The following is a 26,549-nucleotide window of genomic DNA, read 5'->3' as shown; positions in this document are numbered from 1 at the left end:
AGTGCCCTCTGCTGGGCATGTGTCCAGTCCCCAGCCTGTCCAGCACATGGAAAAGAGTCACTGGCCATGTTATAAATATTGTTATTTAAAAAACAAAAAACAAAACACACGTACATTAGGTCCTGGGTGGAGGAAGAAGTGGTGGAGCCTCAAGGCCAGGGCAGGCAGGAGCAGGCACTGATGCTAGAGGGTGATGACCCTGGCCCTCTGCCACCCAGGCTGTGTCCAACAGCCTGTGACTGTTCTCTCACACTTTTATCTATTGGCATCACCCACCCCACATGGCATTTACCACCCATCTCTGGTCTGGGGCTGAGGGCAAGGACTGCACTAGTCCAGGGAGTAGGGGACCCTTGAACACCAAGAGCAACCTTGAGAGGTGCCAACAATGGTGTTCTGGGGGTGGGGTTACTTTAGAAAAAGTGGACACAGACCAGACAAAGGAAGAAGTCTGAGGCAGATGGTGAGGGTGGCCCAGGAGCCATGGCCTCACACAGACCCGAGGCAGAGAACAGCTCATTGGGTCACTGGTGATCGTCCAGCTGCTGTAGGAGTGTCCGCCGCCGCCTCTCCAGCTCACCCTCACTCAGCTCACTTTCTGACGTGTCCCAGCCTGTCTGTTGGAGCAAAGGCACAGTTCACCCTTAGCCTGCACTGAGGGCCGTGGAGGCTTGACCAGCGTGCTGACTGACCTAGGGCCCCTGCCCCTCACCTTCTCCTTCTTGATTCCAAAGCCTGGGGAACGGTTAGGGAGCTCTGCCTGCTGGAGCTCCCTGTCCTTGTCCTGTTCTTGTTCTTTCTCATCGCTCTCCTTGCCAGCTTTCTCCTCAGGGTCTGTCTCACTCTCAGGACTATTCTGTAAGAGTCCAGAGCCCACCTTCTTAGTTCCTGTGGATAGCCTGGGAGGCAGGTAGAACAGAACTCACAAAATAGCAAGGGCTTAGGTAGAAGTTCCTTCACTCACCGACTTGTGTCTTCTCTTCTTAGTTTTCTTTTTTGGTTTCTTGGCTTTCCGAAGGCCATGATCTGGAGATAGAAAAATCCCTACTAAGTCCCAACAGGAGAAAGGCAGGCTCTTTTTCTTTGTTCTAGCCCCTCTGTTCATTCTTCACAGGCAGGAACCTCATGCTCTGAGGAAGTCTAAGTCCAGTTTTTCTTCTCCAGCTTCTTGCTTGGGCAGGTAGAGGAAGTTATTTCTACTTCCACAGGTGCAGCCCTCCCAATCCAGTCTACCCTCAAAGGAGCTAGGGCTTGTGGAGGGCATCCTCTCAGTCTGGGACAACAGTTCTCCAGCTTCTAGGCTCATAGCAACTGCTTACCTGCTCCAAGAAGATGGGAGGAAGGGGAGCCCCGTCCTCCAAGGGCAACACCCCCACTTTCAACTGAATCAAGTGAGGAAGAGGGCTCAGAGCCTGACTCTGAGGGGTTCCGCCTCCTCCGCTTGGGGGGCCGGAGAGATGGTGGGGGCAGCTCCTCTTCTTCTGACTCAGAGCCCTGGGCAGATCAGCAGATACATGTCAGTACAGAGGTTCTCTGCCCTCCAGAAGCCCTCGTCTGGGAATTCGAGAGAGGAGGACCCAGGGCCAAAGGAATCCTCAAACTTCCCTCCAAGGGAGATATTGTAAGGAGAAAACAAAGTGTTTATTTCCCCAAAACCCAGCTTCACCCCACGTCCCTTCTACCCGCTTACTCACTGAGGGTGAGTGGGAACGCTTGCGATGGTGCTTCTTGCCTTTCCTGCCATGCTTTCGGCCTTTGGTGTGGAGGTGCTGGCATTCAGTCTGCTAGAGGCAGAGGAAGAAGGGTGAGGACAGCACCAGAATTAGCCCCAGGAGGGATCCTACCTCCTAAAATCTGGCTTGCCTCCCTTTCTCAGGCTAGAGCCTTCTGCCTATCCCAGGGGTCCTCAGGCCTCCCCTTCCTTAGCTGGCCAGGAGTGCCCTAAGGGTAAGAGGGAGGCCACTGAGGTCTCTGTTGAACTGGTCTAATGAGTTCAAGGGCCTGAGGCAGATCCAGAGGACAAGCCTGCCTCACCTCCAGCACCTGTAGGAACTCCCGGAAGAGCCGGATCCGCTCCGACTCCAGGGTGATCTGCTCAAAGGCTGAGTCACACACAAAACGCTCACGGACCTTGAACGAGGAGAGCACTGCTGATCAGACTAGGCCCCGCTCAGCCTGGCCTGGACACCGCCATGAGCACAGGGCAGGGCTGGGGCAGAGAAAGGAAGGGAACTGGAGCTGGCCCAGGGCTGTGACGTGACTGGGGTGGGCCCTCAGTGGTGAAGCACCGCTGCCCTCAGGCTTGAGGGGTGCTTGGGGCCAGGCTACGCTCCTGACCTCTTCCCAGGCAGTGCCTAGCTCCAGAGCAGGCACAGCCTGCCTCAGCATGCTTCGAAAGGCAGCTTCCCTGCGCCGCATCCTGCGTGCCTCCTCCTTCTCCCGCTCCCTCTCCCGTGCCTCTGCTTTCTCCAGCAGCTGAGGAAAGAAGGGACACGCAACAGGGTCACCCAGGAGGGTGGATGCCAGGTCCCACTCAGGCATACCTTAGGAGATGGAAAGTTATGGTCTGGGCTTCTACCACCATCCCCTGAATTGGGAATATAGTCAGTGGGACAGTGAGTGAGAAGGAATGGAGCAAGACACGGATGAATTAGAGAACTGAGCCCCATGCCCTGCCCAACCCCTCACACTATTGAAGGTCAGCTTGATGTTGCCTGCATCCAGTGCGGCAGCCCTCTTGTCAAAGCTTATGACGTGGGCGAAGTCCTCAAAGGCCGTGTTCACCTCCACGCAGAAGCCCCGGTCCTGTGGGTACAGCAGTGCATGAAGCAGGGGCACCACGTGCCTGAGGCCAAAGCTGGCAGGCAGAGTGGTCACACTACAGATGGTCGAGAAGGCCCTTGCCTCCGAAGAGATCCACAGGACTGTGATATGCATTAGAAACCAAGTTATCCAAGTCCTCATCACTTGACAATTAAGCCCCCATGCCTACCCTTGGTTTGGATGTCACACAGAGCTGAAGGTGTTGGGAGATGTCTCCCAATGGCTGATTAATGCTGAGTTTCTCAAAATTAACTTTTGTTCCTTTGGCTTAAAGCTCTGGCCCCAGCTGGGCCCTCCTGCTGTTCAGCTGTGCTTCCATGCATTCTCAATCAACACTTGCTGGCCCCTATCCTTTGGCTCTATTTATTGAGTGCTTACTATGTACCAGGTACCACGAGTGTTTCACACATTATCTCATTTAATCCTCTTGGTTCTACATTTAAGAATAGGTCCTAGTATCCTAATTTTACACAGAAGGAGAAACCAAGGCTCAGAGAAACTAGAGCACTTGCCCAAGGTCTCACAGCTGATATATGGCTGGGCAAGAACCCTACCCTGGGGGGTCTCTCTATCCCCAAAGTCTGTGCTTTCAAGTACCACACCCACCCAGATGACTTAGTCCATGGGAGAAATGGAGGCCACCAGGTGTGCAGCTCCCCACCAATACTAAAAACATCTCCACGGGCCAGGCTCTATGCTTCTCATTTAGGCCTCACAACATTCCAGTGAAGCAGAGGCTTAGAAAAGTGATCTCAGTTGGCCCAAGATGACATGAGTGGTAAATGAAGCCACTGGAGTTCAAAGTCTAGCTCTCAATGTCAGTTAAGCACAGGCCAGATTCCCTTCCTCTCCCTCCACATAGCTCTCACCACCTCTGGCCTTTTTGCTGATGGCAGAGGTGTGCTCCTCTTGCTTCTTTCCAAGGGTACTTCCTCAACCCTGCTCCAGTCCTTATCAACACAGCATTCATTCTCAGGGAATTGAAAGCTCCAAGTCACCCTCGTTACTGGCTCCTTCCATCAAGCAGACACCTCACCTAACTTGGAACATCCTTTCCACCATGCTCTCCCCTTCATCAAGCTAACTACCTCTGCTCTTTTCCTTTGTTTCAAAACCTCTTGAAATGCAGCAGAAAGGAAAAGGAATAAACATTTATTGAGAACCTATTAGACACTTTACAAATGTTATTTAATTCTCGCAACCTTACCTATGAATTATCCCGGAGTTACAGGTGAGCAAACAGGCTCAGACATGGAACTTACGGAGGTCTCAGAGCCAATAAGCAACCAGGAGTTATCTGACTGTAAAACATGTGCTGCTCCCATACCACCTCCATGACTCTACTCTCCCAAAGGTTGCTTGTGTCTACTAGCCAAATCCAAGGCCACCTTCTTGGTCCTCACTCATCTGGTCCTCAGTGCCTCTACCATTTACTTCTTCAACACTCCCCTCTCCAGGTCGCCCCCTCTCTGACCTTTTATTACTTCTCTTCCATATGCATGTTCCTGAGAACAGCACTTAGTCCTCTTTCACTACCCAATCTGTACTCCCTAGCAATCTCATCCTTCATCTCTCCTGATTTTCAAACTCATCCTAGACTGGATATTTCAGACACTTAAAATTCAACAGATCTCAAGAGAATATATTTCTCATGAGCATTCTCCATGGATCTCCCTGACCTGGATCTGTCTGCCTGTTCTAAGTCTGGGGCTCTCTGCATTATCCTATGGGATGAGAGGCACCATCATGGTCTGCCTGGCTGTGGAAAGCAAGAGGGACTCCTGGGCTCATCTGCCCTCCATAGGCAGGAACCCAAATGGGGAAAGAGGAAGGGAACTGTCTAAAAAAGTTGCTTTATCAGGTTGTGTGGAGAGACAGGACTCAGTGAGGATAGGCCCCTACAGGCCTATCAACCAGCCACTCTGTGGCTAAAAGTTAATTGTCCAATAAAATTTAGCTATCCCAGGATAAGGCATTTCTACTTTATATGATTATTCTGTTTTAAAATATATTTGCTTTGAGAGTAATTCCCCAAATAGAATTCCTGTTTTCTACAGCCCTGCTCTTCTTGTTTTATCCTTATCAATAGTGCCATCATCCACTGCCCTGACACCTCTGATTCCTTCCTTTCCCTCCATTTCACAAAATCTGTCAATTCTACTTAGTGACTCTATCCCACTGGTGTTAAATTATCCTTTTTAAACAGCAGAAACAGTTTATTAAAATAGAAATCTTATGTAGAACCTCTATGCATAAAAAAGATTCAATCTGCTTCACTTGAAAACAGGAAGCAGCACCAAATCCCCCCACACTCAACTCCAACCCTTGCTTGTCTCAAGGCACCTACACAGACACCCAGAGTGTCTCAGAAGAACAGCTGGGGTGCTATAGCCTGCTCTCTTCTGCTGTCCCCACCGCCCCCAGCTAGGATCACCTCCTACCAAGATTCCTGCACAGCCTACTGACTTTTCTCCCTGCTCGCCCTCTTCCATCCCTCTAACCCAGCTCCTAGCATCTAGTGCTTCTTGGACTTTTGTACCAAGTAGCCCCAACGGTAGGAGAGAGGTCTGGGGATAAGTGAGAAGAATATGACTATTTGAATTACTCACCACTATCAGTTTTAGTATCTTGAGGCTTCAAGAACTGCTCTACCTAACACCACCACCTTCCCTAAGGACATAAGTATGTACTCTAGACTGAAAGGTTCTACTATACAGCATCTAATCTGATCATTCCCCGGTTCCTCATTACTTACGAGAGAAAAATCCAAATTTCTTATTTTAGCATTCAAGGCACTTTACATGCAGGGTTCTACTTCCAAGCTGGGGCATGTGGTTCCAGAGAAAGGATACCTCAGGACAGTATGATACATCTTACCTAATGGTAAGTAATTTAAAATATTAAATTTATATTAAATAGGTAATATGGTGTTAAAATGCAACACCTACGTGAATTTGTAAGGCAAAACAGTACTTCAAAGAAATATATGTGCAGTGAGACATTTCTAGCTTTATTTCCAGATCCCTTTCAACCCAGGTGCCATTTAGTCTCTGTAATTAGGTGTACTCTGGTGGAACACTCATCATTTTTTAGATGAGGAAACAGGGTCAGAAAGGTCAAGTGACCTGTCCAAGGTCACACAACTAGCAAGCAGTTAAGCTAGACTTTTACTGTAGGTAGTCTGCCTCCAGTCCTGCTCCTAACCACTGTACTGTATTATCTCCTCAAATGCATTAGAATCTTCACTTCCATAAAGAAATATGCTCTTTGTTTTTTTCTTTTGGAACACAAGGTTTAGTCCATCACTCACCCACTTTTCCACTTTTGATAAGATGTAAATATTGAGAACTATTTCTCTTCTCCAGTAGAAGAAGAGCAACAGGCCATGTGTGATGGTAAATGGCAGCTGACACTTGTGACAGTATCAAGAAGGCACTAAGGAATGGTGAGGATGACTTGCCCTTTCTAAAGTGGCATCTCAGCTTGAGTCTGCAGAATGCCTTGCAAATCCAGCTCAATGCTGCTAGATAATCCATACTGACAAGAGAAGCTAAAGATTCAGGTTTTCTGTGTGAAGTTTCCTGGTTTTAAAATGTTAGCAACGAATTCCAAATTTTTACAGAACACTGTATAGGCCAGAAAGAACAATCTGTGTGCTACCAGTTTACAATTAGCTATGCTTCTTCCTCCTCAGACCTGGCATGCCCTTTCCACCCCCTTGCCTTTGCTCTTAGTACCCTGTGTACACTCCAACCTCTTCCACCTACTCATTTCTAAATGCGCAGTTCAAATGTTAGTTCTTCAGATTCCTGTCTCTGTAATAACACTTGCCCCTTTGTATAACAGTTCTCATGTATATCTTCCTATTGGACCATGAGCTCCTGTGGGTAGAAACTGTGTATTCATTACTGTATCCCTAGTGTGCAGTAAAGGATCACAGTAGATATCTGCTGAACCAAGCTGTAATGCTTCTGCAAAACAGGACTTATCAGGGAGTCCTCTGCAGGGAGTGTGCCCTGCATCCACCCTGTATCCATCCATAACCCCAGCCTCCCTCACCTTAAGGATGTCCTTAATGATCTTCTTTTCATCATGGAATCGTGCCTTCAACTCCTCCACATAGAACTTGAACAAGTCCAGAGGGGTGGAGCCTGCAAGGAGGGAGGGAGGGGGGCCTGGCGGGCGGCAGCTTCCCAAGGCCTGGGGGCTGTGCCGAGGACAGGACCCGGGAGTAGGGGGTGCAGAGAGGCTGGCAGGGCGGGAAGCCAGGCCAGAGAAGGGGGAGCCTGGCTGCCCAGCCTGGCTGCCTTACCCGGCTGGCCCAGCATGTTGGCAAAGCGGACATCAGTGCTGACTGCTGGATATAGCTCCATCCAGGTGGACATAGAGTGCAGCTGCCCTGTCTCGTGCAGCTCGTCCAGAAAGGTCTGAGCAGGGAGAGGCCAGTTATAGGGAGAGTGAGACAAGGAGGGGGCAGAGCCACAGAATGAGGGGAAGAGAGGGAATGGCAGAGGAAGAGTCAGGGACAATCAAGATTGAGGAAATGCAGGCAAGAGAGGCAGAGATGAAGAGATGCAAGGCTGAGAACAATGCAAAAAGAATGTAAATACACAGAGAGGGACAGAACAAAAAAGTGAAAACAAGCCAGTTCCGGGAGGCAAAGAAACAGAAACCTGCCTGCAGTAACCCCTAGCACTACCACCACCACTGCCACCCCCAAGCTGAGGGAATAAACTCTGCCTGTCGGGCGCCCCACTAAGAGAAATAAACGTGGCCTAGCTGCCAAGTCATGCCTGTAGGGTGCTCTCTGCTGGCAGTTTCTGGGTGGTGCATACATCTAGTCTCCCTAGAAGAGCACAGTCCAGAATTGAGGAGGTACAGCAGAAACAGACTGCAGGCAGAGAGAGGTCTCACGGAGCTTGGACAGGGCTAGGCACAGAAAGAACAGGCAGCCTATCCAGAAGGGGGCAGGGAATGGGTGAAGAGGTTGTGCTCTAGGGCAGAGCCGAGCTCTGATCTAGAAAGGACAACAAAGATACCTGGAAGGCCTCCCGATTCTTGCGTTGTTGGCGTCGCTCCCGAAGCCGGGCCCGCTCCCGTTCCTCCTCCTCTTCCCTCTCCAAAGCTCGGATGTGCTCCTCAAAACAGATCAGTGCATCTTCCTTGTCCATGTCTAAAGAGAGGCAGGAGGTTCAGCGGGCATTGTCCCAGCAGGACACCCTCTCAGACCCCAGCACCCCTAATGTTTCAACGATGCTGTCCTACAGGTGCTAGGGATACCCAGGGTGGTGGGGGAAGGGCCTGGAGGGGGCTCTGTGGGAGCAGCCACTGGAATGGTAGTTCTTAAGAGGGGATCATTAATTGTACAAGAATAAATGAGCAAGTATTCAGCTCTTGTGAATTCAGTTATTAGAAGCCATAACATGAAACCAGTTGTCTTAGGATCTGAGGTTTCACATCTTAGGGAACTGGGAATCAATCAGGCTTTGATGCAATTTCAGAAAGTGAATTTGAGTATCATCAGTGATTACAGGCCAACAACAGTCTATTGTAATGTGACCAGTTAAGGCCTGTAGTGCTATGATGCTTTAAGACCATATTCACATGAGCTAAAATCATCATTGACATCTCTAGGACTTAAAATTCCTATCCCAGAGCTCCTCCTCCAAGGACACAAAATGTCTAGGCCAACAGTGGACCCCAGAGGGAGGGGTGTCCTGAAACATTCTGGTATCCCCGGAGTCCAGAGAGGTACAAGGACTGGGTGAGTGTTGAGTACTCCTAGGGTGTCCGGGAGGGCAGGAGGTACAGGGGAGTGGGGTGAGGCAGACTCTGGGGTCCCAGGTCCAGTAAAGAAAGGGAAAGGGATAGCTGGGATTGGAGGCCCAGGCTTACTCTGCAGCTGATGGTCCTGAGCAAAGCTGGGGTTATCCATGAGGTACTGCTGGGCCTGGGACCATGTGGTTTGGAAGTTGACACTACTCATCCCATCCAGGATGCTCTTTAGGGCCTGGATATTGCGGCGCCGGAGCTGCTTGGCCTGTTCCTAGGGAGCCACAGGATCAGGGTGAAGCAGGGCAGGCCAGAGCTACCCAAGTAGGCCTGGGCAGAGGAGGACCTGGGGAAAGGTAGCTAGGGAACCCTAGGAAGAAGGCCATACTCAAGACTTTCATGTCTCAGGGAAGGGGAGGGAGTACAGGTTACAGACCCATCTCTCAGAGACTCCTCCTCCCCGCTACACCCAGGACTATAGGCCCAGAGCAGAAATTAGATGTGCAAGTCCCATACCAGCTTCCAAGTCAGAAGCGGGGACACTGGGGAAGTAGAGAAGTAAATGGCTAGGGTCCATAACAAAGCAAAGACAAGGAAAGTCCAGGATGAGATGGGCTGAAGGATCCTGCCCAGGAACCATTACCTTCTCCTTCTTGGCCAGGAAGAAGAGGACATCATCATAAACCTCTTTTCGATCCCTCTCAGGGACCACAGCCCAGACCTCCAGCTCCCCAAAGGTCTGTTCTGCCCGCCTGTGGAGCATATAAGCTGTGAGTAGGTAGACAGAGAACAGAGACCCTGGACCTTTGTGTTCTCAGGGTTCCCAAGCCCCAGCCCAGCCTGGCCCCCTGACCGGTAGCGGGTGGTGGAGGTCATGCGTTCGTGCTGCTCCAGGAAATGCTGCAGGGTCTGCTTGGCCTCTTTGGCCCTTAGCCGGGCCTCCTCCTTCTCCTCCTTCTCCCGCTGCGCCTTGTAGGCATTGAATGCCTGCTTTTTCTCACTCAGTTTAGGCAAGGCACTGGGATAGAGGGTAGGAGTGGGGTGGTGATAGAGAAGTCACCCTGAACCACCCTGCACAGCCCACACTGGAGGGTCATGAGACACTGCAGGCTGCAGGGGCTCCAAGGGCACAGATGTCTGGGATCTGAACACCATTCATGGAGAAGTAGGGGTGACGGGAAGAGATGCAGCTCCAAGACACTGTAAATACTGGGCCCTTTTCCTTTGGGGTTCTCAAGTCACCCTATCCAGCACCCTCATTCCCCAATTGATTCAATTCAGTTTGATTCAATTCAGGAAGCATTTATTGAATGTGTTGTGTCAGATACCTTTCCTTTCCTTCTCCTGGAGGCCCTCCAGCTTTTCTTCCCCTTGCACCCCAACCCAATCTATCACTGTCCTGACTCTGGTTCCCTTAGGGCTGAGTGTTGAGCTGGGGTTTTTTAGGGAGTCCCTAGCATAGCTGCTCTCATGAACAGGGCCTGGCTCCCTCTGCCCAGGCCTACCTGTAACGGGGGTCGGTGACCACCATCTTCATGGCCTGTTCCCATGAGGCATTAGAGGGGACAGCCTGGAATGAAGCAGGTGGGAGTCATGGGGCCTGCCCCGCTCCAGCCCCCTCCAAACCTTCCCTGGGAGCCCCACTCCAGCACCTTGTCCCTCAGCAGTTCCTTGAATGCCTGCTTTGCCTTCTCCCGGTTGCTCCAACTGAGGCCAGACCTCTCTGGTTCTGGCTTTGATTCCTCCTCCTCCTGCTGTGGCTGATGCTGTCCAGAACTGGAGGGCACAGGGGACTCAGCCACAGGGTCCCCCAGCTCTCACAGCTTTCAGTGCCCTGAACTTTTGGCAACATATCACCTCCTCCTTGTTCCCCAGGGCAGCCTTTTTCTGCCCTTCAGAGTTCACACCCAGATCTTCAAACCCCTCCTGAGAGAGAGGCCCAGCAGAGGACAAGGGTTGAACCAGGCTGGGAGTCTGAGGCCAACATCGGGAATGCCATGGGGGGCAGCCCTCACCTGCTGGGGCCCTCCTCCAGCTGCTGCAGGAACCCCTGTTCCAGGGGCTGGGTGGCCTCCAACACATCACAGTCTTCACTCCCACCTGGCTCAGGTTCCAGGAGGCCTGTGGGCACTGGGGTGGGGCCAGGAGGTGCAGGTGGGGGGTCAGGCTGTGGCTGAGGCGGCTGTGGCTGAAGTGTCTGTGGCAGCTGCTGCTGCTGTTTCCTGCAGATGAGCCAGAAGGGCGGTGTCCAGGAGGAGAGCAAGAATGGAGGACTTCAGGGGCTGGCTGGTTTCTCTATCCTGGGAAGGACTGGGACCAGAGGGGATGACTCCACAAGGAGACAGAGCTGGCTCTTCCTCCCACAGTGTAGAGATCATGGCGACAGAGTCTACTCCCACACTCCAGGTGCCCCAACTATAAATGGATAGGTGGGCAAGTCACTCACCCTGCAGCCTCTTGTTTGACTAGAACTGCGATGGGAAAAGAACACAGTCAGTCACAGGGGCAATAGGGAACCCCCAGCACTCCTGACCCGGCCCACCCGTAGGACATCTCACCCTCTAGGTCATCCAGATCCTTGGGCCGGGTCCAGCGAGACTCTTTACTCTGGTTGTTATAGTAATAAGGTTTGCCTGTGTCCGACTTGTACTCTTTCCAGGGACACTGAGACAGGAGCAGCTGCAAGTGGATGGGATAGGAGCCATCAGTGGGATGAGCAAGCTCTCCAGCCAGTCAGGGGAGCTAAGGGGACCCAGTGAGTAGAGGACACAGGAACCTTTAGCTACCACCTGGCCTGGCTCAAACTGGGGAAGGTGGACTTCTTGAGATCCTACGGAGGTATTTCCAGGGAGGGTGGGGAGTGGTCAGGGACCTTGGGATCAGAGGAACCATCATGAATATGGTTAGAGACTAAGGGAAGGCCAAGGACTTGGAAGGGTCAGGGCAGCTGAAAGGAAGGGCCAGAAAGCCCAGCTCAGGACCTCTGCCTTGGACTTGAGCACGCTGGGCTTCTCCCACACGGACTGCTTGTCGTCAGCATTGTAGTAGTAGATGCGCCCATCTGGGGCCACATGCTCACTCCATAGGGCCCTCTGGGTGGGGGGGGGGGGGCACAGAATGGTGGTCAAGGCCCCTTTTCCAAAGCCTCTCCTCACCCCAAAGATTTAACTATCAGTCCCCCACTCTCAGGCTTTCTACCCAGAGACCCCTGAGCTGGAAGAACTCACCGGAGGGCCTGTCCCAGCCACAGCAGCTAGAAAAAAGCCAAAGGATACATACTAAGTCCTTGCTCCAACCTCCATCTTATCCCCACCTATGCCTCCCGTATTCCAGCCCCAGTAAATAGTCCCCTGGTCCCATCAGTATCCCAGACTCCTTGGCATCCCAACAGGCATGATCCAGGGTGGGCTCCAGTCCATGGTCCCCTCTCCCCTATGCCCCCCAACCTCCGAGCCTGGGGGGAGCAGGCCCCCAGAAGACTCACAGCTGGCGGTGTCCGCACCCGGAGCCGTCTGCCGAAGAAAGAGGAGGGGGAAGGGTTGGGGCCAAGCCCAGTGGCCCCCAGGACCCAGGCCATGGGGGATGGAGAAGCAGGCCAGGCCAGAATCCATGTGTCCTGCTCCTAGAGATCTCTGCTCCCTAACAGGCTTCCCCCACCCTTCAGGGCCGTAGCTCTGGGATCCCAGGGGAGAATCGCATAGCAGCTCCATTCTTCGTTCTCCTCAAGTGAGAGTATTTGGTTGAGACAACTCCCGAGGCTCATTCCTTCACAGTGGATGCCAAATTCTATATCCTACCCAGACTCTGCTACACTGAGCAATAGCATAAGAAGGCACAGCAAGATCCCCAGGTGCTACTGACTCTTCTGGGGACAAAGAGGATGTGAAGAACTGTATTCATGTGTCCACAGTGTGTGGCTCTGTGAGGATAAGTGTGCTCCTTAAGGGAGCTGGACAAGGCATGTGAATAACGAGAATGTATATGACTTTGGGGATGAGTGGGAAACTAGAAGAGCTGAGTACATGGCTGGCAAGAAGGATTTGAGTGTGGGGAGTGCTGCCGGGGACCTGGGTGGATGCGATGAGAAGAGGGAAAGAATGGAGGTCATAGTCCTGCATTCCAAATCAGACTCACGGGACTGCAGGGCAGAGCCTGCTACCTGCTGGCCCCTAGTGCTTACCGCTGCGGTGACAGGCACCGCTGGCATCAGCATTCCTGGCATCATCGGAGGTACCATTCCTGGTATCTATGGATACAAAGAAGACAGAAACCAACCACCAAGGTAAGGGCTGGAACAGGAGGGACAGGGTACCTCAAAGGGTCCTGAGACATCTCACTGGAGCCATGACCTTCACTTGGGCACTTCCTCAGGCAGTCCCCAGATTCTGGCCTCTCAGCTTGCCTGAGAGTTGTCTCAGTCATTCAGCAGACAAATCCACATGGGTCTGGCCCAAAGCTCCCTTCCTTCCCCAGTTTCTGAGGCCTACATGCCCGCTCTTATCTCCACCCCCAGCTAAAGTGACAGGGTTTTCTGAGGCCCCAGGGGAGGAGAGACAATTACCTGTGTGAGTGGTGGTGGTGCCCCCATTGGTGGAAGCATTGGGGGCAGGATGCCAGGTGGCATGGGGGGTATAGCTGGTGGTCTCTGACTCATGGGGGGTAGCCCCATCGGAGGAAAGGGTGGGGGGATCCCTGGAGGGGGCATCTGGAAAGGAGGAAAGGAAGAGATACTGAGCAGGGAAGACATCGCCTTGTCAGAGGCAGAGAGGACCTGTCAGGAAATATCCACCACCTCCCTCCCTGACCCTCCACCCTGCTCTGAGGCAATTCCAAGGCTTTAGTTTGAGAAGCACAAGGCATGAAACTGCCTCCCTCCTCACCACTGAGAAAGACTGATAACTGGGGTCTAACAGGCAAGCACACAGCTTCTTAATTGTAACAGAAAAGGAAAGGAATAAGGGAAGTTTAACAGCACCAGAGTGAGACTGGAAGGCTCCACCTCTTCAGCAATTCTCCCCCAAAGAGGCCTCTCAGATGAAGGGGCAGAAGGCAGGTATCCAGGTACCCAAGTACCCCAGTCCCCTGCCTCCCATCCCTTTCTCTCCAACTCATGACCACCAATGCCATTCCAGCCCGAGTTCTGTGGCATATTTAAAGAGCATAGGTAAGGAGTAGTGAAAGAGATAGATAGTCCCACCCTGCCCTCACATTAATGGGGTCTTTTCCCTTCCATTTCTCCTACCTCCAGCCCCAGTGTGTCCTAAGGTCAAAAAGACAAAGGGGGAATTGTCAATGTTATGTACTGAGAGCTTCACAACAGCTCTCCCCAACCCAATGCCCAAGTAAAACCATCCCTCTTCTAAGGGCAGCAAAAGGGGCATTACAGGAAAACTGTGCTGGTGATGCAGCAGTGGCTAGGGGCTGGGGAGTTGGGGGTGCAGGCTGGAAAAGCCAAGCCCAGGGAAAGACATAAAACTTACGAAGGGTGGTGGCATCATGGGGGGCCCCGGTGGGAAGGGGGCAGGCGCTGCTGGGGGCCGGGGACCAGAATCGGGAACCGACTGTTGAGGGAGAGAAAAGTCATAGGACCCAGGATGGGCACAGAGATGGGCTTTTTGCAGAAGGGAGGCAGAAGTGGTGAGAATGAAAAAGGAGCACAAAGTTCAGGAGGGTCTTCAAGCCCGATTTCCTGTCCACCCCAAGCCCTTAGCCCTTGGTAGGTTTGCTCTCTCTTGTGCCAGCTCAGAGCCAGCTGGCTGAGCCCCTTGAATGTCATCTTTATTTTGAAAGTTTCCATTTTGTCAAAGCAACAGAAAAGATGAAGGAGGCTTCACTACAGGCACAGACTGGCTCTACCTAAGGCTTCTAATCCATTCTCCTGCCTGTGGGCAAGGCTGTGCCTCTCTAAAATAAGTTAGAGGTCTCTTTTATTCCCAAAGTATCTAGGGAGGGAGTCACCTCTTTTCTAGTTCCCCTACCTTAATTAGCCCAGTTACAGAGATTCAATCCAAAGCTCTCTCAACACATAGTCGCTAGTCCTTTAAAATGCTTGTCTCCCTAGTTCTCATCTCTTCATGACCAGCTTCCTCCCCTAACTGACCTCATCCTTAACCACCTACTTTCTTTGACATCTTCGACTTCCAATAGCCAACTTCATCTCTTTGGCTTTACCTCCATCCCCTTTTTGGTGTCCCTCCCCTCCTCTACAAATCCTGAACTATCTCCCTGTGGATGTAGGCTTTGAACAGCTTAGGTTGCCCTGTCCTACCCCTAATGGCTGTCTGCATCCCATCCTTTAGTTCTCAGCTTCAGTATCACTTATTTTAAGATGACTTCCTGACAGTATTTAAAGTAGCTCCTTCCTATTTCTCTATCTGATCCCCTTTTTAGTTTCCTCATGTACATAATTTTGTAATTATTATGTTTGCCTGGATATGTTTTCCCCAACAAGAGTGTAATAACATTCCATGAAGACAGGGATCATATCTGACTTGTTGGAAGCTGTATTCCTGGTACCTACCAGCATCTGGCACATACTAGGTATTCAGCAAATATTGAACGAATGAAGAACAAATGGAACAAATCTCCATATAGAACCTTCTACTTCTAAAAATTCATTTTATAGGCATAGCCCTACATGGCCAAAATGCTGTATGTTTAAGGTTTTCATTTCAGTATTATTTGTAAAAATAGAAGATTGTAATCAGCCTAAATAGACACCAGTAAGAAGCTATGAAATTATACATACACATAAAATGCAATGCTATACAGTTATAAACAAGAATGAAGAAGCTTATTGTCTCGATATGATCTCTAAGATATATCAACAAGTGGGAAAAAAAAGCAATGTGCAGCAAACTTTTATCATTTGTATAAAAATCAGAGACAAAAGATGATACGCAAGAAACGGTAGAAAGGGACAGAGGTAAAGGGGAGACTTTTCCCTGTATGGCTTTTGTATCTTTTGAATAAGCAGCCATATGACTATATTGCCCATTCAAATACAAACAAACAAATTCACTGTAAGTGAACTGAGGCTTGGAGATGCAGCTAAAGGGCCCAGCCCTTCTGCCTCTTTGCTTGAAAGTTAGGGGGTGATAGGGAGGAATCCCGGGGAAAGGTGGTATCTGGCTGAAGAGAAGGTACCTCACTGCTGCCAATTTCCCCTATGCTGAGAATGCTCAGCATTTAAAAACGCCCTTCATGTCTGCCTTTAAAATATCTGCTCCTGGCCGGGGGCGGTGGCTCACACCTGTAATCCCAGCACTTTGGGAGGCAGAGGCGGGCAGGTCATGAGGTCAGGCGATCGAGGCCATCCTGACCAACACGGTGAAATCCTGTCTCTACTAAAAACACAAAAACGAAATTAGCCAGGCGTGGTGGCAGGCGCCTGTAGTCCCAGCTACTCAGGAGAGGTGGGAGAATGAGGTGAACCCAGGAGGCGGAGCTTGCAGTGAGCCGAGGCGCCACTGCACTCCAACTCCAGCCTGGGCGACAGAGCGAGATTTCGTCTCCAAAAAAAAATATCTGTTCCTGGCCTGGTGCGGTGGCTCATGCCTATAATCCCAGCACTTTGGGAGGCCAAGTGGGCAGATCACCTGAGGTCAGGAGTTCGAGACCAGCTTGGCCAACATGGTGAAACCTCTACTAAAAATATAAAAATTAGCCAGGTGTGGTGGCGCACGCCTGTAGTCTCAGCTACTGGGGAGGCTGAGGCACGAGAATTGCTTGAACCCGGGAGGCGGAGGTTGCACTGAGCTGAGACTGCACCACTGCACTCCAGCCTGGGTGACAGAGTGAGACACTCTGAAAAAGACAAAACAACAACAAAAAAAACCGTCCTTCATCTTGTCCTAAGAAGAAAAGGGTATGAGCTAAACTACTCCAATGTGACTCACCTTTTCTAAGCGTTCAACTGCTTTAGTTCTGTATTCAGACTTGCTCTTGCCCCTGACGCTTTCCTCAGCGTGGGAAGTCAGAAACTAATCAATAGTGGAGGAAATACAATTTTCTGTGTCACACTTTCCCATCTCAAGCTGCCTCAGGAGCCTCTCTAACATCTTTGGGTCCTACCAGGCTCCAGGGGAGCCCGTCTCAGAGACTGGCACCACACCATTCAATTGTCCAAATGGAAACCTATGAGTCACTCTCCACAACTCCCTCTTCCTTGCCAATAAATCACCAAGTCTTGTTAACTTTACCTCCTCAAGATTTCTTGAATCTATCCATTTCTCTCCATTTCCTTTTCCACCACCCATCTTGCCCAAGCCACCATCTTTTTTCATCTAATTGCAGTGGCCTCCCAACTGTTTTCCCCGCATCCACTCCAATCGGCAGCTATAACAAGCTCTTCAAAGTGCACCTCAGACTGTTAGCCCCCTGCTTAAAACTCTTCAATGGCTTCCCACTGCTCTTAGGGTAAATAGTAAACCCCCTGCCCAGTAAGGCTGTGAGGGGGTCTGCTACCCAGCTACCTTGCCAACCTCCCCCATGCTGAGCTCCTGGGTCTCAGCTCCAGCCCTACTCACCTTCTCTCAGCTCTCCCACCTCAGGCATCCACCTTTGCCTGAGAAAACTGGGTTGGCCCTGCCAACCCCACACACCTTGCCTACATACACTTCACATCTACCAATCATTTCTTCACGAAAGCTTTTCCCAACTTCCTGAACTAGTCAGAGCCCCCTTTTATATACTTGTACAACACCATGTACCTTCTCCTTCAGCAATTATCCATTAGAATTTTATAGTTAGTTGTATAATCCTGATTATATTATTTTTCTATTTGGCATGAATAAAAAAATGCTGCCAATTAAATTATAATATCCTGTCAATTTGAAGATGCATCCTGACTTGACAAATGTTCAAATATGAGTCTCAGAATTAATGAAATATAATATCCGTGGCCCCTACTAGACTGAAAATACTGAAGGGCAGGGACTTCATCTGTTTTTGCTCACCTCATATCCAGTTCCCACTGTGTTTCCTTACCACTATCTATGGGTACAAAGTAGGTGCTAATAAATATGTGTTAATTTAATGACTAAATGGTCTTGGCAAGTCCTATAAAACAGTAGGGGGCCACTGGTAAATTAGGTATAGTAGTTATTCAGGGAACATAGAATGTCAGAACTGGAGGAGACCCTGGTAGTCACCCAAGGTATCCCCCTTTTTCAGGGAATAATCTGTCCAAGGAGCCACCGCTGGTTAGGGACAGAACCGGGACTGGATCCAATCTGCCCTCTGGCCCTCCTCCCTTAAAAGCAAAGCTCCTACCGCATGAAGCAGGTCTGTTTGCAATCTAGTATATCCCCCTGCAACCTAAGTGGTTAAATCACCAACGATTCAACATTTTATTGAGAACTTACCAGTTCCCGATTGCCTACCCTACAAAATCTTTCATCTAACAGTCAAAGCCTTGCAACGAAGGCCACCCCACACTCTTCTTTGCTCATCCTGACTCAATGGCTTCCCTCCTCCTCTCTTTGCACAGAATTGTTAGATTACCCTCAAGTGAAACACATTTCTTTTATTCTACAGTCTCATGCTTTGTTCAAAATGATCCAATAGTCACCTCTTTCAGGTCACCCTTATGACTATCCCACACACATACACACACTCCTACCTGTGTCCCTTCACGATAAATGATGCACTACTTTGCAGAGTGACATGCTACTCTGTGAATGTTTGCTGGGTGTTTCATGTGGGACTGCTTGTCTCCCACTCATATGGGGATTTCCCTACATTCAGGGATTGAGTTTTCTCCTTTTATACCTCCCCCAAGTGTTTAGTCAGGGCCCTGCACACAAAGTGCTGTGATAAAATGCAGTCTCATCTCTAACCTTATTAGATTTTCGCATACTGGAATATCCTAAAATGCACTTTGAAAACAGTGTGTACACGTGTGCATATGTACATCTGTATAAATTCTCTGACATACAGGCTGTGACAGAGAGAGGTAGCTTGGAAGAGGTCTTTGTGGCTTGGAAAAAGGAAATTGGAATGAAATGTTGGCATGAGAAAACCTAATAAAGCTAACTGTATACAGTCATCTTCAACCTGGGATGAAGACCTCTGGCCAGGATTCAGACACTGGCCTATTCTGGACAGTTCCCCACAGAAGACAGAACAATGGAATAAACATAAACTACTACGGAACTTCCAAAGCCCTTCCTTCCCCGAGCTTCCCGTGTTGTGTCCCTGCTTTCCTGAAACACCCCGTCCCTCTCCTACCTGCTGCAGTGCCATAAAACTTTGGGTCTTATTTTATTTCTGGGTGAGAATATGAAGACATAACTAGTGACAGGGAAGGACATAGAAATGGTTGCTGAAAGAGAAGCAGATCCTGTGTCTTCCCTGAAACAAAAACACATTTGTGGGCTGAGAGATGATGAAGAGACACTTGATAATCTGATCATCATATGTTCACCTGGGCCAGTGAGGGGCCACCCCTTTCCCACCACCAAAGATGCAGTCAATACTTCCGGGACTTCACATCTAAGGGGCATCTCAGAACTTAGCACTCAAAAGAATAAAAGGAGAAAAGGACAAGAATGGAGAGGCAGAAGGAAAAGAACAGAAAGAGGGAATGATAACAGCTAATAGCTAATATTTACTGAGCACCTATTATGAGCCAGATACTGTGTCACACACTCATTTAATCCTGGCAACCATCTCGAGGTTATTATTCCCATTTTACAGATAAAGAAACTGAGGTTCAGAGATTAAGTAACCTGACCAAGGTTCCAAGTCATTAAATGGGAGAGGCAGGTTTGGAACCCAAGCAGTCTGACCCCAAAGCCTGTGCTTTCAACCAGTTCACAAAGCTGCCTCCCAGCAAGGATGATGGCGCCACAGATGATACTTCTTACATTCAGATACATTTCCTTTTTTCGTTTTTAACCCCAATCCTTACACAATCCAGAAATCCTCAGCGAGCCAGGTGTTCCCAAGGTCTGCTTGGTCTGACTCACTCCCACTCCCTGAAGATGAAGGCTGGGAGGCACATCTCTCAGAAAGTGGTAGCCATCATCAAAATAAGGCTGAGAGACCAGCTGGTTACCCTGTTATCTACCTGCGGCCCTTCTTCAGCTGCCCCAAACAGCACCTGCCCTTCCGTTTCAAAGACCATCCTAGTTTGCAACTTTCCTGAACCAGCCCTACTCTTCCTCTTGCTCCCCAAAGATCTGCCTTACTAGAAAGTATCTTCCTGCTTTTTTTTTTTTTTGGAGACAGAGCTTCGCTCTTGTTGCCCAGACTGGAGTGCAATGGTGCGATCTCAGCTCACCATAACCTCTGCCTCCCGGGTTCAAGCGATTCTTCCGCCTCAGCCTCCAGAGTAGCTGGGATTACAGGCATGCGCCACCACGCCTGACTAATTTTGTATTTTAAGTAAAGACGGGGTTTCTCCATGTTGGTCAGGCTGGTCTCCAACTCCTGACCTCAGGTGATTCACCCGCCTCGGCCTCCCAAAGTGCTGGGATTACAGGCATGAGCCACCGCGCCCGGCCCCTGTTGCTTCTTTCTGATCCTGCCATCTTATCACTCTCCCTCTGAAGAAGCGAATGTTACTTTTGGTCTCCATCATTGTGGAGTTAGGTTTCAACCTCCTCCTCTCCTTAGAGTTCTTCCATCCCTCCAACAGGATACGGCTAGCCGGCCCCAACCCGGCAGGCTTTCTGTCTACCATCCCCCCCGCACCCGTGGGGATTTCTCCAGCCCCAGCCCAAGGCCTCGCCTCCATCTTCATCCTTTCCTTTGCTTCCCTACCAAACCCATTCTCCTAAACTTCCTCCTCAAAAACCTATTCATTTAGACCCTGGAAGAGCTCTGGGATTTAATTTTCATGCATTTCCTTTTTAAAAAAATTGATGGGAAATCTGAGGCCCAAAGAAAGGTAGTGACTTGCCCAAGGTCACACAGAGTCGTTAGTTTGTTGATGGCCTGGGCTGGGAGCCCCTTTCCTCAGAGGCCCCCTCTTCGCCTCAGGAGACAAGCTCTTGCAAATGCAGGAAGGTGAAGCAGGGAGTCCCCAAGTGGTCTGAGGAGCACCCAGGCTTCCAAAGGGAACGGGCGCTGGGGCTGGGGGAGGGGCATGTCGCACACCAAATATCCCAGGAGGGGAAACTGGTCCCCACCTGTCCCCTGGTCCCCTCAGTCCCCTCATCTCCGTCCTCTCTCTTCTTTCTCGATCTTTCCCCGCGAACCCACCCCCACCTCTCCCAATCCCACTCCTCACCCCGTCCCGCCACTCTCGCCCCTTTCGCCCCCGGTCAGGCTCCATCATGGCCTCCCCCGCCCCTTCGCCCCCAGTCCCCGCCCCCATCCCCCCTCCCGGGCTCTCTTCCCTCACCTCTGGCCTCCCTCGCCCTCCCCGGGGTCCCAGCTATCCCCAGCGGCCTCCCCGCCCCCTCGGCCACGGCCCGGGCCGCAGGGGGCGCTGTGGGACCGCCCCGAGCCCCTCCACCCCCGCGCGGGGATGTTACCATGCCAGAGCCTCCGAGCAGCTGGGCCGGCTCAGCCCACCCGCCAGTAAGAGCCGCTCTGATTGGCCAGGCCGCAACCGGGAGGGCGGGGCCGGCGGGGGGTCGCACCCCTTCGTGGCCGGGGCTCCGGTGGCTCCCGCCGGCGAGCGGGGCCCCAACCGGCCCGGTGTGTTCGGTCCCGGCCCCGCCCCCCCGGCGCGAAGAACCAGGCCCCGCCCCCGCGCCGCCGAATCCCGGGTCCGCCCCCCGGGGGGCGGGGCACGCCTGCTCCCGCCTCTGACTGACGGTCGGGAGCTGGCGCCTCTGCCTCTCCCCGCTGCCTGCGTCCTGGCTTCGTCGTCGCCGGCGCTCCAGGAGCCGAAGCGTTCACGCCGTGTGTAGGGTGCCTTTGCGCTGCACAGCGAATTTAATTTGCTGTGTAGTTCTTTTACAGTACTTTTAAGTTAATTAACTCCAGAACTATTTGTTGAGCACCTGTGAGGTGGCAGGGTCTTTCTCAGGGACTGAGCACACAGCAGCTTGAAAAAAAAAACAAAACAGACAAATCCCCGAAATCACGCCCTTGTGGGGCGTACACGTGCTTCTCGCGTGACCCTGAAGTTCACTTTTGGGACCTGGCTCCCACTGAGTGCTGAACTCATGAGAGCAGGGGCCCACTCTTTGACAGAAGTTAAAAATGTGAGGTACATGCTTGCTGTGCGGCTGAGGAAACTGTAACCTGGAGCTCTGCGGGGAATGCGCTGAAGGCACACGGGTGCAGAAAGGCGCTCACCGCCAGCCTGCAAAGCCCCCCAAAAGGTGCTTCCTGTTCCCTTTATTCCCGCCCTCACCTGAGCCGGGACTCGCGTGATGCCGTGCTAGGTTCCTGAGATCCAAAGAACTCCGGAGAGCTAGAAAAACTCCCGACACGAAGAAGTCCTGAGTTAGAGGTAACACCTGGGAGGAAAAGGAAGTGGGATTCACCCTTGTGGGCTGCTGTAGAGAGAAAATGCTTTGTGGTTTAATCAAAATGATACCCACATGGTCTCAAATGAAGGCCCAGCTCTGCGGTTTTCTTATTTGAGGCAGCGTATTGATCTGTCACCCAGGCTGGAGTGCAGTGGCACAATCAGGGTTCACTGCAGCCTCAGCCTCCTGGTCTCAACTGGTCCTTCTCCCTCAGCCTCCGAGTAGCTGGGACTACAAGCGTGTGTCACTACGCCCGGCTAATTTTGTAACTTTTTGGAGACGACGTCTCCCTGTACTGCCCACGCTGGGGCCTGTGGTTTTCAAACTTTTTTTGGGGGGGGTGAGGGGACTGGCGCGCGGCCCGCAGCCGCCGCCGCGGCGAGTGAGGGGAACAGAGGAGGCGGGCGGGGGGGAGGGGGACGGACCACCCGCGGCCTCTCGACCGGTCCCACCTTCCCCCGGGGGCTGCCGCGATACCCGCGCAGCTGAGGCGATTTTCAAACTATTATTGAGATCTCTAAGTACAGCAGAAGTGTTCCAGAGGTTCCGTGAACTTTTATGAATTGCATTATTATTTTTTAAATGTTTTTCTTTAATGAAATATTTCTTAGAACATGTACACACATATAGAATCAAATAATTGTACCAGATTTGTTAAGACAAACGGCAGAGCCCTGCCCCCATCGTCTTCCCCTCTCGGGAGGCAACGTTTTCACTTCTTTTAGCTGTTTCTTCTGGCATTTACCTTCACATCTCCGGCCTTCCTCCAGCTGCAGCCCTCCCCACAGGGAAAGGGGTCCAAGGGGATTTGCCCATGCAAAGCACACTTGCCCAGGAATAGACCATATTCTGAATACCTGGGACCCTGGAATTCCCTGCCCAGCTTCCTTCTTGGGTCTGTCCTCCCCAGGGAGACCTTGTGTTTTTTTCCTGCACAAATTTTTTTTTTCCTGGAATTAATAATCTTGTTTTTTAAGATCATTTATTTTCTATGTATTTCTCACAAAATCTACCTCAAATTCTTCCCCCAGTTGCTTAAATCTCCTCTCAGAATATCTAGATATAGCAGAGAATTCTCTCCATTTCGTCTTCTTGAAGACATCACTGCTGGAGACTGCTGACCTTCTCCAATCTGACTGTTCATCCCCTCACCTTGCTGCACATCTGGCAACCTGGCATCTCTTTTCTCATTCTCCTGGGCACGTTCTTTGCCTCATTCTTTTGTTGTTGTTGTTTTGTTTTGTTTTGTTTTGAGATAGAGTCTCGCTCTTGTTGCCCAGGCTGGAGTGCAGTGGCCCACTGAACCTCCACCACCCGGGTTCAAGCTATCCTCCTGCCTCAGCCTCCCAAGTAGCTGGGACTCCAGGCGTGCACCACCACACCCGGCTAATTTTTATATTTTTAGTAGAGACGGGGTTTCACCATGCTGGCCAGGCTGGACTTGAACTCCTGAGCTCAAGTGATCTGTCCGCCTCGACCTGGCAAAGTATTGGGATTACAGGCATGAGTCACTTTGCCTGGCTGCCTCACTCTTCCGTGGGATTTTATTTGCCATATTCTATGCTTTCCTTTTCTTTATTTTTTTGATATGGTCACTTATTTTTATAACAGTACATATACCATGTTATCACCATGGAATGTAAATTCAGGTTAGACAAGAGAATTTCACAAGTGTAATGGCATTCTGTAGTATAGAAAAGCATGTATATAATGTCTGTTCAAACCAGCTTGCTTATAAATTACTAATTCCATTATAGGTAATATGTTTAACGTTTACAATTCTTATGGAGAAAATAACGCACACATTTAAAAAGTGTTCTTCAGTTACCTTTCCATGAGTGCTTGAAATACATGTTTCTGTTTCAAGCTGACATTTAAAAATTATTCTTATATTACAGCAGCAAATATAGATGTGTACAATTACAAAAGAACTAAACTAGAATTCGTTATTCTCATGTTTACAGTTATGATTCTTTAATAAATACTACTACTATGCAGCTCTATTGTAAGCTTCCTAGATTTGATTTAAACACATACACATATATACTTTCAGCTGTGGGAGGTTTTACAGGTTATATTCCATGCATTTTTTTTTTTTTTTTTGTATTTTTAGTAGAGATGGGGTTTCATTGTGTTAGCCAGGATGGTCTCAATCTCCTGACCTCGTGATGCACCTGCCTTGGCCTCCCGAAGTGCTGAGATTACAGGCGTGAGCCACCGGACCCAGCCTCCATGCACTTTTTTGACAGAGTTCTAAAAGAGTCAGCCAGTCCACAAGACAGGCAGAAAAAAGTTAAATTAACTGGGGCAAATAGGACTCATATAACATCCAAAACATGCAAGATTCTGCAGCAAACTAGGAGTACTTCAGGGTTGGTTTGCTATCTTCTTTAGAACTAATTTTGTCTTAACAGTTTAAGAAGGTGGACATTTCAACACCATCATTTAGGTGACATGTTTCTTTTGTGTTAATTTGACTCCCCTGAATGACCTAGTTAGTAAACTAGTCACTAGTAATTCAGTCACCCTGAATCACTGAGTCACTAGCAAATCAAGCCTTCAAGAAAGAAGGCCAGTATTCACAATGCCGTGTTATCAGCTGAACCCACTCAAATAGTTTATTTTCAGCATTAATAGTAGCTTCAATAATGAGATGTGGATGCGGTGGCTCATGCCTGTAATCCCAGCACTTTGGGAGGCCGAGGTGGGTGGATCACTTGAGGTTAGGAGTACAAGACCAACCTGGCTAATAGGGTGAAACCCCGTCTCTACTAAAAAAAATACAAAAATTAGCTGGGCGTGGTAGCGAGCACCTGTAATCCTAGCTACTCAGGAGGCTGAGGCAGGAGAATCACTTGAACTCGGGAGGCAGAGGTTGCAGTGAGCAAGATTGTGCCACTGCACTCCAGCCTGGGCAACAGAGCAAGACTCCATCTCAAAAAAAAACAAAACGAAACAAAAAAAAAGAGATGTCTAACTAAAGTAAGCTCCTCCAACAAGACCACGATAGCATCTCTTCTAAGGTGTAGGTTTTGCCCAGAATTCTCGATACATGGAATGATAGCCCATACCAACAGTCATTGCTCCTTCAACAAAGCCTTGGGCTGCCACACACATGTGGATCAGATGATGCAACATTTTAGTATTTCCCCTGCTCTTCAATTTGTATAGTACATATGCAACAATTGCTGCAAAACCTGCCATTCCAGTGGGGATGAATGGTGCCTCTTTAGCTTTTCAAATAAGTTTGGATCCCTGATTTTTATCATATGAAGAAAGGGAAACATCTGTGTCTGTTGATACAGTGATTGCTTGAATAATCTCCCTAGAGCAAGAAAACCCCCTCATATGCCAACCGGCTTCTGATCCCCACCTGTGCCTGTGTTTTTCTTGATTTATAATACTCCCGCTTTTTTGAGGAGACCATCATCCAGAAGCTTCCTGAGAAAGGGAGCAGTAAATTATTTTGGAACTTTGCGTGTTTGCTGTTGTCATTTTTCAACTGTGACCCTTGGATTGGTTGTTTGGCTGGGTAATGAATTCCTTCAGAATTATGAAGGCATTGCTACATGGTCTTCTAGCTTCTGACACTGCTGTGGAGAATGAGAAGCCTGAAGCCTTTTAATTCCTTTCCTTTCTAGGTGACTTTTCCCCTCTCTGAACTTCTTGTTTCCAATGTTCTGAAATTGCAGTGATATGTCTTGGTGAGTGGCTGTTATCTTCCATTGTGCTGGGCACTCACTCAGTGCCCCTCACTTTTGGGGAATAATCTTGAATCATCCTATTGGTGATTTCTTCCTATTTTCTCTATTCTTCTTTTTTGGAACTCCTATTACTTGGACGATGGACCTGTTGAACTGGTCCTTCTAATTTCTTATTTTTCTCTCTAGCTTTGCATCTTTTTTACTTTATTTTCTGGGAGATTTCCTCAACTTTATCTTCCCATTCTTCTGAGTTTTTCCGTCTTTTAAAGGTTTTAATCACTTTCACTTTATTTTTATTCTCTGAATTGTCCTTTTTATGGCATATTTTGTTTCAGGGTTATCTTATCTGAGAAGCTGTTACTGATAGTTCTGTCATTTTTTTTTCTCTGCATAATCTCTGCTCCACATTTCTTTTTCTGTTGTTTTGGTCTCTGTCTTCTATATTAGATTCTTTTCTTGGAGGTCTTAGACTCCTTGGTTGTCTGCTCACACTTGAGGATGGGTCACCTAAAAGCTGACTGGAAGCATTTGTTCTCTGTCTGTTCAGGTGGTACATGGATGGGCTTGTCAGTCATGAGCTTCTTTTTTTTTTTTTTTTTTCGGACTGAGTCTCACTCTGTCGCCAGGCTGGAGTGCAGTGGCGTGATCTCAGCTCACTGCAACCTCCAACTCCCTGGTTCAAGTGATTCTCGTGCCTCAGCCTCCTGCGTAGCAGTGATGACAGGCACGTGCCAACACGCCCGGCTAATTTTTGTATTTTTAGTAGAGATGGGGTTTCACCATGTTGGCCAGGATGGTCTCGATCTCCTGACCTCGTGAT

General features: G+C 49.8%; 1 protein-coding gene and 1 pseudogene across 15 annotated transcripts; both read right to left on the bottom strand.

Annotated features, from left to right (window-relative positions):
* Nucleotides 1-65: 65 nt before the first annotated feature.
* On the bottom strand, nucleotides 66-21,262 carry PRPF40B (pre-mRNA processing factor 40 homolog B). Of its 15 annotated transcripts, none has more exons than XM_054527942.2 (27): nucleotides 21,078-21,251; nucleotides 14,076-14,156; nucleotides 13,838-13,855; nucleotides 13,157-13,300; nucleotides 12,776-12,841; nucleotides 12,080-12,107; nucleotides 11,823-11,848; nucleotides 11,577-11,687; nucleotides 11,154-11,274; nucleotides 11,042-11,066; nucleotides 10,611-10,817; nucleotides 10,248-10,371; nucleotides 10,101-10,165; nucleotides 9,449-9,613; nucleotides 9,239-9,347; nucleotides 8,719-8,869; nucleotides 7,863-7,996; nucleotides 7,136-7,250; nucleotides 6,883-6,974; nucleotides 2,689-2,805; nucleotides 2,338-2,475; nucleotides 2,035-2,130; nucleotides 1,695-1,784; nucleotides 1,320-1,494; nucleotides 965-1,026; nucleotides 713-856; nucleotides 66-617 (listed from the first exon to the last, which is right to left on the bottom strand). In XM_054527942.2, the coding sequence occupies exons 1-27, from the start codon at nucleotides 21,078-21,080 to the stop codon at nucleotides 525-527; spliced, it is 2,700 nt and encodes an 899-aa protein (XP_054383917.1). In that variant the 5' UTR covers nucleotides 21,081-21,251; the 3' UTR covers nucleotides 66-524. The 15 variants fall into 15 exon arrangements, with proteins under 15 accessions (XP_054383917.1, XP_054383918.1, XP_009245963.1 ...); XM_054527943.2 differs by having other exon boundaries at nucleotides 1,695-1,781; XM_009247688.4 differs by lacking the exon at nucleotides 13,838-13,855 and having other exon boundaries at nucleotides 21,078-21,262.
* Nucleotides 21,263-25,025: 3,763 nt separating this feature from the next.
* LOC112135816 (HIG1 domain family member 1A, mitochondrial-like) lies at nucleotides 25,026-25,696 on the bottom strand (annotated as a pseudogene).
* Between the last annotated feature and the right edge of the window lie 853 nt (nucleotides 25,697-26,549).

This window comes from Pongo abelii, chromosome 10, assembly GCF_028885655.2.
Source record: "Pongo abelii isolate AG06213 chromosome 10, NHGRI_mPonAbe1-v2.0_pri, whole genome shotgun sequence".
Taxonomy (NCBI): domain Eukaryota; kingdom Metazoa; phylum Chordata; class Mammalia; order Primates; family Hominidae; genus Pongo; species Pongo abelii.
Note: the sequence above shows the minus strand (reverse complement) of the source record. Positions and strands in the feature narration are given on the sequence as shown.